The sequence below is a fragment of the Chenopodium album genome, chromosome 2 (assembly GCF_948465745.1).
Source record: "Chenopodium album chromosome 2, dcCheAlbu1.1, whole genome shotgun sequence".
Classification (NCBI taxonomy): Eukaryota; Viridiplantae; Streptophyta; class Magnoliopsida; order Caryophyllales; family Amaranthaceae; genus Chenopodium; species Chenopodium album.
In genome coordinates this window covers 82884328-82900983 of record NC_137835.1, presented here as the reverse complement: position 1 = coordinate 82900983, position 16656 = coordinate 82884328, and the positions used below count along the sequence as shown (strand labels likewise).

General features: G+C 32.3%; 2 protein-coding genes across 4 annotated transcripts; one reads left to right on the top strand and one right to left on the bottom strand.

The window, feature by feature from the left end:
• Positions 1-1232: 1232 nt before the first annotated feature.
• Positions 1233-3645, bottom strand: LOC145590673 (uncharacterized). Its single transcript, XM_081647089.1, has 3 exons — positions 3558-3645; positions 1832-2866; positions 1233-1473 (listed from the first exon to the last, which is right to left on the bottom strand). Exon 2 carries the CDS (start codon positions 2861-2863, stop codon positions 2315-2317), a length of 549 nt encoding a protein of 182 aa, XP_081503215.1. The 5' UTR covers positions 2864-2866; positions 3558-3645; the 3' UTR covers positions 1233-1473; positions 1832-2314.
• Positions 3646-4633: 988 nt separating this feature from the next.
• LOC145590655 (4-hydroxy-tetrahydrodipicolinate reductase 2, chloroplastic-like) lies at positions 4634-11101 on the top strand. Of its 3 annotated transcripts, none has more exons than XM_081647081.1 (9): positions 4634-4677; positions 4813-5025; positions 6793-7030; positions 7791-7924; positions 8014-8088; positions 8726-8827; positions 9775-9884; positions 9973-10060; positions 10738-11101. In XM_081647081.1, the coding sequence occupies exons 2-9, from the start codon at positions 4825-4827 to the stop codon at positions 10804-10806; spliced, it is 1017 nt and encodes a 338-aa protein (XP_081503207.1). In that variant the 5' UTR covers positions 4634-4677; positions 4813-4824; the 3' UTR covers positions 10807-11101. The 3 variants fall into 3 exon arrangements, with proteins under 3 accessions (XP_081503207.1, XP_081503203.1, XP_081503200.1); XM_081647077.1 differs by having other exon boundaries at positions 4634-4705; XM_081647074.1 differs by having other exon boundaries at positions 4636-4726.
• The last annotated feature ends 5555 nt before the right edge of the window (positions 11102-16656 follow it).

Sequence of the window (16656 nt, the reverse complement as noted above, 5' to 3'; positions counted from 1 at the left end):
CCTCACAATGGCGCCTAGGCTGAAAATTTTGGCGCTCATCTTTCCTTCTTTTTTTTCCTTTCCCTCTTCTTTTTTTAGTTTCCATTATTACATTGATGAGTTGGCGTTTTTTTATTGGTGGTGTACAAAAGGAATCTTGTACACTAAGTGTACCCCTAGCCTTTTACTAAAAATTAATAATCTATTCATTAAGACAATTCCAACAAGTACCCACAAGACTATATTTTTTCTTATGTATAAATCACAAACATTAGTGAAAGTAGGACAAATAAATAGTGTAAAAAATAGAAATGGAGCAAATATTTAAAAACGGAGGGAGTATATGATAACTATCCATGTAATATAAAGGAGAATACTTCCAAAAAAAAATGTAGTTTATCACTTCATATTAGTAGGACATATTTGGTAGATAAACTCTAACCTACAAAAAGTCACCAATGTAAGCCAAAAAAAAAAAAAAAAAAAGGGTAAGAAGCAGCAAACTCCGTAGGACATAAATGGAATTGTGCAATATCTTTGTACTTTACAACTACCCTTTAATAGCAAACCATCAATTCTCTTTTTATATAGTATAGATTAAGTTGAAAAAAAAATCACATGAATAATTTTAATTATGGTCATTCTTCTAAATTCCAATATTAAGCTCTTACTCAAGGATACTCTATAATAATCCAAACTATACAAGACATCTTCTTCTATTGAACTATGACCGGATAAAACTGGTTAAACAAGTCATTTAGCCACATGTCTCATAATTATTGGCTTTCCATAAATAAAAATTTTAAGGATTAATTTGAAAATCAGAATACCCCCCTCTTGCTATCCTACATACTCACTGCAATTTCTCCACCATCGCCGGGAACCCTAAACTCCTCCCAAACTTCTCTCTGTCACAAATCACCACCACAAAGCTACCACTTTTTGTAACGGCTAGTAAAAGTACCATGGGTGGTGCAGTGTTGTTGTTCACTTGTTCATGACAGTGCATCGATTCTTTGGTAGTTTGTGGTTGATATTGGAATAAAGTAGCACGTATGATATTGTTGTTCTTAATATTGGCCCAAATATTGACAATGAGGCAAAAAAAGGGATAAGGGGAGTACCTAATAAGTTACAACCTATGGTGTTACAAGACTTACAACCTATGGTATGATAAACCCGTTCAACATTAATAGAGGATAAAAAGAAACAAGAATAGAGGCAAAAAGAATTAACTAAGCTTTGGTGTACTCTGAAGTCTTTAAATAAAAACACATTAATTAATTAATAGTATATCAAACAGAGATCTGAAGTCCTTAAATAAATACACTATTATAAATTAATAGTATATCAAACAGGGATAACTAAGCCGCTTACAGAAACAACCAGGGGCTGCATTACTATGGCAATGCATATTATAGCTCAGAGGCAAAGGTAAATAACAGCCAAGACGACAGCCCTCAGATATATATAGATATTTCAGCAACCCAAGCCCTGCATACAATAACATTTACTTTATTATAAAAAGGATGGGTTGTATTTTTACATATCCAACCAAAAGAAGTTGATCACAGGTAACACTATTACTACCACAATCATCATTGAATTAGAGATGTGCATTCATGTTTTTAAGGGTTTGGATTATGTCGGGTTTGGTTTTGAGTCCACAGCCTGTGAAGCTAAATTTTAAGTGAAGTGGATTGGAACTATTTTGCATGCGTCTAATGGAGCTACACCTAACAGTAGTTTATACTTGTTGAAACCATATTAAAACAAGACTCTACAAAGAATGGTAACACTTAATTGATCAACCTTTAGAGCTAAAACAAAATGTGGTATAAGTAAGAATTACCTAAAGCACTAAGAAACGGATAGGCTCCATGTGCGTTTTCAAGGAAAAGCAGTTGACAGCAACAGGAGTGACAAGCACCTCAGTAGGAGTAGTGTGCTTAACTCTGAAAGCCTTACCTTTGGAAGCCTTACCTTCCACAGAAAAGGGGTAGGCACTAGGCAGTGGCCAAGCAAAACATATCCTTGCCCAAATGAAGCATGTCTGTGAACTCAAAGACACAAATATTGACAGGAAAATAAGCAGAATACACAACTTTCAACCATGACTTGGTCAATATATTATAGGCAGTAATGCAGTCACGCGACAGCATAGTCCCATTCCCGGTATGGGAATACAGGACACCATCAGCTAAAGCTGTAGCAGGCCACCAGGTAAAGAAATTATGAGCAAAGCAATCCCATGTTTCAGTGGCAGGGTAATAAGCATAAAGAGCACGAGCATTATCGAAATGCACGAGAAGACGTTGATTGTTTTCATCAGGAATCACAGGAGAAGAGACGCAGTTATGCTCCAAAGGAAGATCAGTAGGTGGTTGGGGCAAGGGCTTCCACTCCCCAGCATCAGGAGTAAACTCCTCGCCGATACACAACTCTGTCTCTGAACCTCCCAAAGAGAAGCGCAAGACAGAGCCATCCGGCGGTGCTTCATGACAGGGGCACTCATCCATCTAATGGACTCGGACTTTGATCCAGAAGGATCACACTCATCCTCATCGTCGCATTGATTAAGCAGTGAAAGTGCATGTGATTTGGTCAAGAATAAAGCAGATGCACCCAGGTGGATGTGGTGGTCCGAGCCACGGAAAAAATCATAATCTGCTTTGGTATCACCACCAAAATTATAGATCAAAGGTCCCAAACGGACTGCACTACCTAATCCAATTTCGTTCAACAGTGTGGCAATAGGAGTTTTTCGAATTTTCTCTGCTTTCAAGTCCATCACATAGAATTCAGACTGCCATCCTCCATGCATAAATTCTGCTAAGATAACTTCTTTCCCCTCAGAACATGAATGCATCCTCTTTTCTTCCATTTCCTTTCAAAATAAATCAAGCGCACCTGCTTTCAGTTTACCATCAGTTCAAACAACTATGCAACAATGGCGGATATTAAGAATCGAAATTAAAAACCAACAATTCATCCATCTACCTCTACCGGAGAGGGGAATGCAATGTATTGAATCCAAATTTTGATCTTTACCTTAAAGGGTTATGCAATGTATTGAATCCAAATTTTGATTCAATTATCATATAAAGCAGTTGATACTTTCAATCCTAACATTAGAGGCAATTTGATCAAAATACCGATAAAGGTCATAATTTTAGGGAGAAGCTAGATTTGATAGTTCCATATCCTAACATTAGAGCCAAATTTGATGGAATTATCAAATAAAGCTCTGAACTTTAAGGGGAAGCTGGATTTGATAGTACCATATCCTAACATTAAAGCCAAATTTGATCAAACTATCAAATAAAGCTCATAATTTTAAGGAGACCCTTGATTTATAAGTTTCATATCCTAACGTTAGAGCCAAATTTGATCCAAATTTCAAATAAAACTCATAATTTTCTTCTCAATTAGTAATTATAAAGCCCTAGAATTAATAATTATAATGATAAACCATAATTCAATTACCAAATTAAGAAGAACCCTAAATTGTGTACTAAGAATTAAATTGACGATTGTGTAATTGAAATTCGATGATTACAAAAAGAAAAACATCTTACCTCAGAAGCTGCTTCAATGGAAGATATAAATATCAGAAGTGAAGAACGTGGAGTGCGCTTCAATAGCAGACTGAAAGGGGAGAAAGAAATAAGCAGGAATGTGGAGTTTGAGGTATTCACTATTCAATATTAAAAATAACCCAACCCATTTGACCCGACCCGTTTGTCCTGACCCATATTGTATTTGAAGGTCTGATTTGATTTAATCTTAATATATTTTCTCAATTTTTTCATTATTTTCATTGAAATACACAATTAGTCAATTACATACACTTATCAATAGGTACATGACTTGATGACTATATATGTCCTGTACTCACTAATTTCTAAATTTTTTAACCAAACAAATTTAAAATATTATCACAAATCTCCCAATTTAGCTCCGATCAGTTCAGTTCAGTTCAGTTCATGAACATACCCTAATTGAACTTACATGTCATTGTCATACATTCTTATAATATTGTCATACATTCATATAATATTGTCATAATTCTCTTAATTAGGTGGGTAGGAAATAAGAGGCGAGCTCTAGTAGGACATGGAGAGGGTCAAGTCTAAAATATACTACCCAACTTATCACTCATAAATGGGTACAAATTTTACCTCATCCTTGTTCCATCAACCGCCAAACCTCTATTCATCCCTAAGAAGGACAGGTGACCCTCTTATTTGACCTGCCCACTAATAACCCTACTATGCCTTCAACTAATACAAGATTATTAAGCAAACGTAAACTCTTCTAATCGCCCCTTTCTAGTTCATTCCATATCAAATCTAACAAGTTTCAATTACTCAATCAATTTTAATACTTTTCCAATTAGTTACAATCAATTTTAATATGTCACAAGTCCTAATAAAATTAAAGAAAATTACTTGTATTCTTCTACTCATATTATGTTGGACCAGATTAGTGAACCTAGCCATTAGCCGCCTAGCCGGATGCTTAATTGGCTAATTGCTAATGATGCTTATTTGGCTAATTGCTAATTATCTTATATGGCACATTAAGCTAATAAGTACGGAGTATTAGCCAACCTTAAAATTTGCTACTAGTAATTTTTTTTTTCTTTGTTTAATTTCTCTGGCTTTCTCCCTGCACGGCTGCACTGTCCCAAATTAGGTTTTTTTCTATTTCCGTTTTTACTGTTGTAAGCACAAATTATTCTTGGGTTTGTTTCTTCAACTCATTTCATTGGTAGATAATCTGTAAATTTACTTAGTAAAGATTGCATTTTTAATTTTTTTTTGGTTGCAGGTTAGAAGATAAATGGCATTTGCAGTTAAAGTTCCTGTGAATTTGAGCATTTCTTCACAATGCAAATTTGTGGGATTTCCTGGGAATAAATTTAGAAATCATGGGTATAAAAATGGGCGTAGTTTGTTTGTTTCAGCAGCAATGTCAAGTAGCCCTGCTCCAAATGTTGAAAATCTTTCTATCAAGTCCAAAGATATTGGATTGCCCCTTATGGTATAAACCCTCTACTTTTTTCTTAATTAATTGATGTTTAATTTGTAATTCTTGTACTTGCTATCATGTTCAATTGGTATATTTAATTTGTAATTCTTGTAATTGCTTTCATGTTAAATTGCTAAAGTGGGTTCGTGTGTAAATTGATATATATAATTTTCTGAGAAACTGTTGAAATTACTGATTTTCGAGCCCCGGAAATGTATACTTGACCTATGTTTTGAGGATGGAAGGAGTGTATGAGTTTTACTAGGCTGTATAAACCATCAATTGTTATGTATAGGTGCTTATTTCAATTTATCAAGACTTGAATTATAACACATTTATCTCATTTGTAGAATGGTAGTACTATATAACATTTTATTTCTTCCACCTGTATATGAGGAATTTACAACGGATATAAGACCTGATGTTTTCTGTTTAGATTCCTAGTGATACCCTGCCGTCAAAACAATTAGATGAATGAAAAGTTGTCGCAACTCAATGTTGAAATGTTATCGTGATTGTCACTTGTATGTGTCTGTTACTTCCTCGTGATTGTAACTTACATTTGTGCTCTGATAAAATATGAGAGGATGGTGAATGAGTGTGGATGCTGAGATTGGAACTGGCTATATTCAGGGAGTTCTCAGTGCTTTTCAAATGACATAAGGAACGGGAGAGAGGGATACCTTTTTGTATCAGTGTGTTTAGGTGTTAATATTTAGATACGAGTCCATAAGACTGCAATGGGGGGATATATAGAGTTCAAGAGACATGGGGGCAGAATCTTCAACTTTACGGCTTTACCACACAATTAATTTTTTTCTTTTTCTATTAACATGGGTAGTGGGACTGGCTATAGAGAATGGCTTTTTGAAATTTGAGTCTTACCTTTGATGCTGGAGGACAATTATAAGTTTATTCAATGTATGTTCTATGAAGCTTTCTGATTGATATCTTAGGTGTAAGCAAAGCTCTCTGATTACACAACTAGATTGTTTGTTATGTTTTGTTTGGTATTCTTTCACTAATTGAAGCATTGATCTGATTCTTTGCTGTATCGGTTTTGTTGGAATTTTTTGATGACCTAAGTGTTTTGACATTAGAATCTTCTGGAAGATGTTGATTGCTTGACTGATCCAAGGAGTCTGCATCATGCATATCTAATGGTCCCTAGCTCCCTATAATGTAAAGGAAGTTGTTGAAATACCAATCTGATCCCTGTCCATTTCTGGGTTTTCTTCTTGCACCTGTGACAAATTAACCATGGGAAATAGGTACACCTTGGTGTTGGAATATCTGTTAGCCCCCTTCGATTGACTATAACGGGGGTCTCATTAGTGAACCACATAAAATCTGTGTTCTTGTTTTTGTTGATTTCGTTAATCTTTCTTGCATCCGTTATAACATGTGGATTATGGCATGCTCTAATTCCTAGATTTCCAAAGCTTAGCATCAATTTAATGTCTTGATGAATTATAAAACATCAATGTTAACGTCTAGAAAAATATAATAATAATGCTTAGATGCAGAAGTACCTATAACAATGTGGTCAGCTATTGATTATATTCTTGGAGCTACTTAAAGAAATCTAAGATAGCTATCTTTAATTGTTTTTCATTCGACGGAAGTTGATAGAATTATATAGTCATTGCTCTGCTATTATTTTGTTGTTTTTAGAGATGGCATTTCATTTTTATGTGAATATCATGGCTGTAACAAAATCATGTGTTAGGCAGATATATTTTCTTAGAATCTTTGTTCTATGTGATTTTTTGATTGTAGGTCAATAGTTGCATGGGGAAAATGGGAAAGGCAGTTATTGAAGCAGCAGCTAATGCTGGACTTCATATTGTTCCTGTATCATTTGGTGCTCAGGAAGAAAGTGGGCAGCTTGTCCAAGTGGGGGGTAAAGAAATTCAGGTCTACAGTCCTTCAGAAAGAGAAGATATCCTTGCTTCTGTCTATGATGAATATCCTGAGCTGATTGTGGTAGACTATACTGTGCCAAGTGCAGTAAATGGTATGCAGAACATGTGAAAATTGGTAACTTATAATTCGGTTTCTTTTCTCTTAAAAGCGCTGAATGGGGTGAACTCTTTGATAATTGACACCATCTGAACTTTATCATGTTACTAGAAGATTAAAAAAGCCCCCATTGTAAATAATTGGCCGTAAAATAACAGGTTTACACCTTCAATGTGGATGCTTCCTTGTTGACGAGCAATCATCAATCATTATCTTATGTGCAATACCTCATCTCTTTAGTTATGTGCAATCAAAATAAAGAATTTTCTTTTTCTTTTTCTTTTTCTTTGCTATCTTGCATTTGACTATTTTGTTTAATAATCAATGTGTGATCATTAGGTTTTCAATATTTATCATGTCTTGGCTTAATCATATCATTCTATCTATATTGAGTTCTTGCTTTCTGCTGAATACTCTGTGTCTGTGTGTGTGTGCGCGCGTGCGTGGATTTAACCAGTGAAACTTCAAACCAAGCTCTCTACCCTTTTGTTTCTATAGATATGCAACAATTTTGTTGGCCAGCAGTCAAGCTAGATGCAGAAAGACAGAACCCTATTGCAAACATTTTAAAATGTGCCATAAATGTTATGTCCTGATTGTTGAATAATTTCGAGCTAGACTCAAAGTTGCTAATGTTTATTTTAATATGTAGAAGGCTCTATGATAATAATATTGTTGGAGAAGTATCCAATCAGCTTTGATTCTTGGAAATACCTTCTAGTTTGAATGATATTTTTGTATAACTTGGTATGCAGACAATGCAGAGTTGTATTGCAAAATTGGGGTGCCATTTGTGATTGGAACCACTGGTGGAGATAGGGAGAGACTCCATAAGACTGTGTTGGACTCAAAAAATTATGCTGTCATATCACCGCAGATGGGAAAGCAGGTGTTCATTTATAGTCCTGTAGCCTAAGCCAGTTTCAGAATATCTATTGTTGTTCTCTTCACTGGATATCTAAACCCTTGGCTTTTAAGGTTGTGGCATTTCTTGCAGCCATGGAAATTATGGCGGAACAATTCCCTGGAGCCTTTTCTGGATATTCTCTTCAGGTATTTCCTCTCATGCTCTCTCTGACGCATACAAAAACTTTTTTTTATTAGCTGGTTTCAGCATTCATGACAAGTTCCATTTACTGTTTGTCTGGAGCAAGTTTCCATTTCAATATCATGTGCATGCATTTGTGATATTTTTTAGTACTTAAAGTCTTAAAGATGGATGTAGTTTTTTGTTGATACTGACCAATCTTAAAGCAGTCTGATTCAAGCAGTGTCATAGACTCATATCCGTTATCTGATACTTCCTCCGTTCTTTTATTATTGCACCACTTGCCTTTTTAGGAAGTTTTACAAATATTGCACCATTTCCTCTTTAGGAAAAAAATAATTTGTGTTCACACTACAAATACCTAACATACCCTTGTTTTTTCACACTTACTTTTTAATTTATCAATATATCACATGGGTAATTTTGTATTTTTACCTTTCTCTCTCTTACTTTTTTCCCCTACTAAAATATTTGTACCCAACCCCTATGGTGCAATAATAAAAAAAACGGAGGAAGTATATGGTTGAGTATTGTCTGCCAGTTGTGAGTTTGATTTTGCTGTTGCCTAGTCATATATATAGGTTAGATGGCATGGTTTGACTGCTGAATTATTGGATATGACTGATAACTTGTGTTTTGAAGGTCATGGAGTCTCATCAAGCCAACAAAAAGGATGCATCTGGGACTGCTAAGGCTGTTATCTCATGCTTTCAGAAGCTTGGAGTGGACTTTGATATGGATCAGGTAGGTGTCTCTTGTACACGGGTTAATTACTTTGGTGAACCCTTTTTAATTTTGACCAATTTACTTTACAATAGTCCTTCGGATGACTATTTGATCCCCGCAGCAAGTTAGGGAAATCCAAATCATCTTTCTGATAACATCATATTACTTTCACATGGATAATTAACATTACTATCCTTGAATTTGACTTTTTACACCTCTTCTTGTAGGTTTATTGGATTTGTTATGACATGCGTATATATTCACTTATTTAATCTCATTCAACCTTGACCTTCTTTCTGATCTCTGTTTTAGTTTGTTATGAATGTATGGAGTGTTACGCTTTATCTTATATTAATTTTTTTTATTGTGTGTGTGTGTGTGTGGTGGGGGGGGGGGGGGGGGGGGTTTGGGCATGGAGACATGGAGCTGTTAATTTTACGTTTGGACCTGGGAATACATAAATGGAGAATGATAAGCAAGTTTGTACTGTAGTTTACTACCTTAAGCTTTAAAACTGCATGCTTCTTTGTTAGATAGGAACACAAGAAGAGAGATTGGTTCTGAATGCTTTCTGAGCCTGCATCTTCCTGATGCTAGTCCTGTGCACCTTGCAACAGTGTAGCTCATAAAATTGTTAATATGAAGTATATGATAATTTTAAACTGACAATTTGTGGAAAACCTTTTATTTTCTTTTCTCTTTGTTTCTCTAAAACTCTTCAGCTTATGATCATCAACTTCAAATCATAGTAAGGCTATTGCTTTACTAAACATAATATTTTGTATATTGCAAATTTGCAATGTATGTGTTTAGAACTTTAGAATACCTTTGGAGCTTTCTTAGAGAACATCATCGAAAGAACCTTAATTGTCCTTGTGTGATTTGAGTTGCTGTCATCATCATTTGTATTTGATCATAATGTGAATTTTTTCCTTCTTCTGATCATTCACTCGTATTCTTATCAGATACAACTAATACGGGATCCTGAGCTGCAAGTTGAGATGGTTGGTGTCCCGAAAGAACATGTTTCTGGTCATGCATTCCACATGTACCACCTAACGTCTCCTGACCAAACGTAAGCTGCACTTCACACTCACCTATTTTAGATCTATGTTTAATCTATTCCTACTAAAGAGTTTAGCGCTTTTTGGTTTCTTCTTTAGGGTATCATTTGAGTTTCAGCATAATGTGTGTGGAAGGTCTATATATGCTGAGGGTACTGTCGATGCTGCACTTTTCCTGGCAAAGAAGGTAAATGGCTTCTTTTGTTCAAATGTTTCATTTTTCTTCACTCTTTATGATGTTAAATTAATGGACATTGTGGTGATTTGATTTCAAATTATTCTCAAAATATGATGGTGCATGTTGTGGAAAGGAAATTTCTCTCGTAATGAAATGCTCATTCTTGGCCTATCTCATACTGTCATGCCTACCTTGTAATTTATAATATCTGGATTTGAGGATTTTTTCCTCCTCCCTAAGGACTGGGAAGATTGGTTAAGGAGTTAATATGTAACAATTATTGTTAAATTATGCAATGTGGAGGTGGGGATCAGTTACTAGTTTGGAACTTGGCTCCAAGAGCTGCAGAATGAGTTTTTTTAGTATGCTATATGAGGTAAGCGACATAGTGTACCTGTTTTTCAGTGCAAGTATGGTACCCGGGATGTTATGGAGTATTATATGGTTGCTGGATTGATTGCTAGTTTGTATCAATTCCGAGTAACATAGTTGTTAGTATGAAATTCTGAAATCGAGAACTTATTGTATTGGCATATCAATTTAAAGAAATTTAGAGTGAAATCCTACTTTCAAAACACAGTTTTCTGGCGCATCAAAATAGGTTGCTGAACTTGATTTTCTTTATATTTTTGCTGTAATGTTGATGTTGCATAAACCCATGAGGACTAACACCGCGGTTTGTACAGGTTCAATCCAAGGCTACAAAACGGATTTACAATATGATTGATGTCTTGCGTGAAGGCAACATGCGATGATATGTCTGAGCTGTTGCGATAATTAGAGATCGTTAGCAACTCAGTTCAATGGTTCACATTTTCCAACTTTGTACCATTTAGAACGAGAGATCTTTGTTGGGTAGCATGTATGATGTATCTGTAGGGAACCAGAGTAACAGGCTTGAGCATATTTTTGTAGTTTAGGGTGTTAAGTTGCCTTTATGATCCAGAATACATGGGAAGGCCCAAGATATTTGGGCTTAAGTGTTAAACTACTACTTTACTCACCTATCTCTTCAACTATGAAATAAATTCAAGACAGAGTTTGTAATAATTTGATGGGTAATTAGGAATCCTTACGTAATATGGTTATTGGTTATCTAAATGAAGATAATATGTGTGTCCGAGCATAGTAGGAGTTTATTTAAGAACGGAGGAAGTATACGTTTTTAGAATGGCGTCAATGTCCCAACCTAGTTTAGGGAGAGATGGACCGGTATCCATGACAAAAATACTTCGGATTGGGCTTATTAAGCAGTACGACTTATCTTGTCTAAAAGAATGGCATCAAACTTAAGAGCTAAATTTACTTAAATTGGTAATAGCATAATGACATTGTCTATGCACTTTAAATATGTATGATCCTGCTTAATGACTCAACCTTCCATTTAATTTCTTGGAAATTATTGTATGTTTGCTCTAATGTATAGCGAAGATATGACAAGTAAAGCATCTTCTAAACCAATATTTTCCCTAATTTTATGTATGAAATTTGGATACCCTTCCATGCTTCCTAAAAGACTGTTAATTTCTCTTAATGACTCCCTTTTTTCTCCAAGGCATAAAAAAAGTTTACTTTATGCTTATTCAAATTAGTGTGAATCACTCTATTCACATTGCTTTTTATCTAGAACTCTTCTTTTCCCTTCTAAAAATTTGTAAGGTTAGATGTCAATTTCTACACCGGATAATTTTAGGTTTTATTAAAGTCGATTTCTTTTAGGGTTTAAAGCTAGACGAGATTCTGTTTCACATTATATATCATTGTATACAAATTTTTCAAAGGAATCATGAACCGTGGGGATTATATGAGTCAGAGTTTTAAAATTATATTCAACTGAAACGCATATATTGTATATTAAAGTTGTATGATATAGAACTTAGTAAATTCTATTATTATCATATAATATTATGATTTTTTTTATTTGCTTTTTAAAAATTTAGGCCATGGCTCAAATAAAAAAAATAAAAAATAAATAATTAAATTACTCCATCTAATTTTAATACTTTTTTAATAAGATATTTATGTGATGTTAATTGAAATAAATAATTATCTATTGCTCTTCTTTAGCAAACATATAGAATAAGATATGGCATATTACAAACCGAGGGGAAAAAAATTAATAAGTTATTCATGTACGGAGTATAAACTTGATTCCAAAACTCAAGTTGTGCTTTTTACAAGGAATTTTATTCTTGCACCAGCTAGTCAAATAGAAAAAAGATGAAAAGCTAAAGCATAAATGTGTGATTATTTATTTTTATTATTTATTTATTTATTTATTTATTTTATAGTAAATGTGTGATAATCTTTTGTAAAGGATACAAATATATTCATGTAAAATCTCAAATTCTTACTTTTAGTAAAAGGAATTAAGGACATAAAATAATGGAAAAGAGACAAAAAGCAACCTAATCCAAACCACCAACTTTTATGAAAAATTGCCATGCGTTAGTTTGAGGAGATTAATGCAATATGTAGTACGTGGTCCTCCCACTAATAAGCTCATACCAATTAAATTATAAATTTAAATGAGTGTGGGGTTTTAAATTTTTTATTTTTATTATTTCTTTTTAGGTCGACCCATATATTATGAGATAAAGTGCTTTGTTAACAAGCAATTTGGAAGACATTTTAGCACGGTCAAAGTAAATTATACGTCATTATATTTCCACAAACTTGAAAATTTTATAATCAAGTGATGAATACTATAGTACCATCTATTTTATTTGGTAGTTGTAAAATAGTACTAGCTCTACTTCACAGGATAGTAAATCCGATAATGGTATTAAATTAAAGACCTAATATCAAATCCCGTTAACATATACTACGTATATTTTTTTATAAGTCCTATAATACCAGTGAAAAAATTAATAATTATAATAATAATAATAATAATAATAATAATAATAACTACCTTAACTTATTACAACCAAAAATTGGTGAGAAGCCTTGTTTAATTTATACATGACTTTCTCACAAGTCACACCCCTTAACCAAAAGTCAATTCTTGTTTGGTTCGCGGAGCCGTATGAGGTGGGAAACTCTCACGTACGGTTCTAAGGGAAGAAATATATAATCCACTTTCTTAAAATTTTGTAGCGTTTGTTATCTAAGTTATTAGGCTAATAATCTTTCATATTCAACGTCATTCTTTTTAAACCTTATTTAATTTTAAGGAACAATTTTTTTCAAACTTTATATTAAGTCTATGAAAACTATTCCTTTTTAGTTATAGGGCCGGAGCGGGTGAAAAATTAAAAAGTACAAGTAATATTTATCAAATATCTTATTTTAATTGCTGAAAAGTTTAAATTTGCTTCTCTAAACATAATATGTAATATAGGGTACATCAAACATGTCATACACATTATAAATATAATGAAATTAATCAATTATATTTAAAAACAACAATATAATTATTGTACTTTGTCTAAAAAAAAAAATTATTGTACTCCATAATATATCTAATTGACATTTGTCACTTATCATGTTTAGTGTGAGGAGGAACCTTTTTCAATGATGAAAATTAAAAAAACTTTTAGCTCCAAAATGATGAAAAAATTAGGGATCTAGAGGGACCATACAAATAATTAAATTAGTAACTTAAGGCAAAGGGCAAATTAATTTTGGGTTAATTAGTAGGACCCAATCAAAAGTTAGAGGGTCATGACTCTTGTTTAAGACAGTTGGTCAGTTAGAGATACACTATAAACATGTTATATGATCTCATAATCGTATAAAATCTTAGTGGGACATACTTAGCTTAACATTATTATTAAATTAATTAAGGAGACAACCATCATTAAAAAAAAGCTAAACCCCCCTCCTCTCCTTAATCTTAAAACTTAATTAATAATTGATTAATACATATATAATATTAATTAATTAAACCAACCCACCTTAACTTTACTCTAGTACCAAGAATAGTAATTTTATTTTTGAAGCATATTTGCACATTTATAGAATTATAGGTAGTGTAGCATATGGTTTTATTGGGACCTCCAACTGCCATAACTACCATGACTTGGAGTCACATGGGTGCATTGCCTTTAATGACCCGACTAAAGTAATTAAGATATTTCTCTCTATTTTAATAATAAAAATTTTATAATATGGTTTTGATTAATAGTATGATACTCCATTTGTTGAGCAATATGAAAGAAAAAACAGTTATTCTTGCATAAAATGGTCTTAATATGGTTAGTAGTATTGAAAACTTGTCGGTTTTATTACTAAATTGGCTAGGCATAGTGTTATTGATCTTCACATGGCACCCCTATGATCTTCACATGCATGATGTTTATAATGAGTAAGATAAATTTTCAGTCTTTAGTGTTGTTGATTTGTACTAAATTCCATATTTATACTTTAAAGTGTTTTGTGACTTGGGATTTTGGGAATGATATGATCAGAGTATTGGTTCGGGACCATCTTTTTTTAAAAAAATAGAACATATGTTGCGGGCCAAAATTGAATCCTATTACGACACGAATGGTCGTTGCTGTTGAGATGGTTTTCTTCGTTCTATATGAATAATTAGACATACTTACAAAAATACACTGATGTATCTTTACGTTAATTTCCTTCTTAATTGTGATGCATTTAGGCCCTGTTCTTTTGAGTTGTTATGCTTTGCTGAAATCTACTTTACAGTGTTGGAAGTTGCTACTCTGCTCTGCTGAAATTTGATTTGTTTAGCCGAAATATGCTCTATTATGCTAACCCTTGCTCTGCCAGGCCAGAAGCTCAAAGAACAGGGCCTTAAATCAATTCTTTCTTTTTCGTTGTTAACACAATAATAGAATTTTTTAAAATTGTGCACTTGATTTTTATGAGTTTGAACTCGTATGACTTGACTAAAATATGTACTGCAAAAAGACCCAGGAAGTAGTAAAGAACGAAATATTATTATGAATCTTCAAAATATTATTCCGGGAAGTAGTCATTTGAACCACAATTCTAAACAATTTTGATTTAGTATTTTTGAATTTTTTTTAAATGCTAAAATTAATCAAAAAAAAATTAATTTAGGAATTCATTTTTAATTTTTGAAAACTAAATATTTTAATTTTCGAAAAAATATTCAAATTTATTTATTAAATCAGTTTTAATTATTAATAAAATTAAAAACTAGAAAATTAAATTAAATTTTTGTTATGAAATAATTGAATTAATTTTTAATTAATATTAAAATTTTAAAATGATTTTAAAATCCCCGTTAAAAAAAAAATTAAAAATCATTAAATCAAAATCATTCATTTTAAAAAATTATAATTGTCATTTTTCAAACGACAACTATATAATCATCCGATATATATATATATACCCTTGAAATAAAAGAAAGACAAAAAAAGAACACTTTTCATTTTCGAATGTGGACACTCATGATATTGTATTTGCAATCAACATAACTTTTGGAATATTGATGATCAAAAGTTGACTTAAATTTATTTAACAAAATCCTTAATTAAATGTAGAGTTGATATATCTTATAAGAAACGAAGCCATAATTGCATTTTATGTACATCATGTTTTTGTCTTAGTAATATTATTCAAGGTAGAATAAGATACATTTTGGATCTTACAAATTTTAAATCTACTTACGTATGGTTTAATGATGATTGTTATTGTAAGTATTATTTGGAGATCAATCATTAACAATCTCCATCACCTTCACTAAGCAATGATCAAATGATCTATTTTCAAACTCTTGTTGACTTCACAGTCTTTATCATAATGCACCAAAACCTCTTAATCTAGCTTGCAACACAAACAACATTAAGAAAACAATATATACTTAGCCATCAACAAGTATAACTAATCAATGTGTCATATCAATCAATCAATCAATAACTATATACTAAAAGACACACCAGCAATGACACGTGTCAATTTCTGGTGTGTCCTTAGTATTTTTTTTTTTTTTTTAAAAAAACAATCCTTTTATAAAACTTTTATATTTAAGGAAATTATTATATACAATAATAATTGTCATAATTAACCATATAAAATAATTAAAGATCTTTTACATTCTATAGATGGGTTCACAACTATTATAGGTATGAGTTTTGGCAACATTACCATATAATTATTTTGAAAATGCAATCTTTGTGAATTTTTTTTAAGAATATATAATCTTAAGAATATACTGGACAAGAATAATTACTAAATCAGGAAGAAAAAAAAAACCTATATAATTTATAAATACTTCTTTGATTAATGGTAAAAAATAAAAACGACACATCAATTTTGTCTTTGAAAAATTAAAATGACGAGCATCAAATTAGTCGATAAAATGAATGTTAGCAAATGATTATAAAAACGGTTGCTAATTACCGTCCGTTTTTAAAATCAGTCATTCAACACAATTTTAATATACTCATTCGACTAAAGTACTAAACAACTCTTTAACGTGATATTAATACAAGTATTTAAATATTTTTGTAAAGACATGATATAAGAAGAAAATAACTATTTTTTGGTAAAAAATTGCTCACAATAGTTTTAGAAATTTTTTAATTAAAAATAATGTTATTTAATGATGAAAATTACAATATACCGTGCATGGCACGGGACCTAACCTAGTATAGGTATATACTCCTTCC

Coding starts and splice junctions, on each gene's coding strand:
- LOC145590655 (XM_081647081.1), top strand. CDS start 4,825: ATGGCATTTGCAGTTAAAGTTCCTGTGAATTTGAGCATTTCTTCACAA. Junction 5,026..6,792: donor ATATTGGATTGCCCCTTATG/GTATAAACCCTC, acceptor TTTTGATTGTAG/GTCAATAGTTGCATGGGGAA. Junction 9,885..9,972: donor CTAACGTCTCCTGACCAAAC/GTAAGCTGCACT, acceptor TTTCTTCTTTAG/GGTATCATTTGAGTTTCAGC.
- LOC145590673 (XM_081647089.1), bottom strand. CDS start 2,863: ATGGAAGAAAAGAGGATGCATTCATGTTCTGAGGGGAAAGAAGTTATC.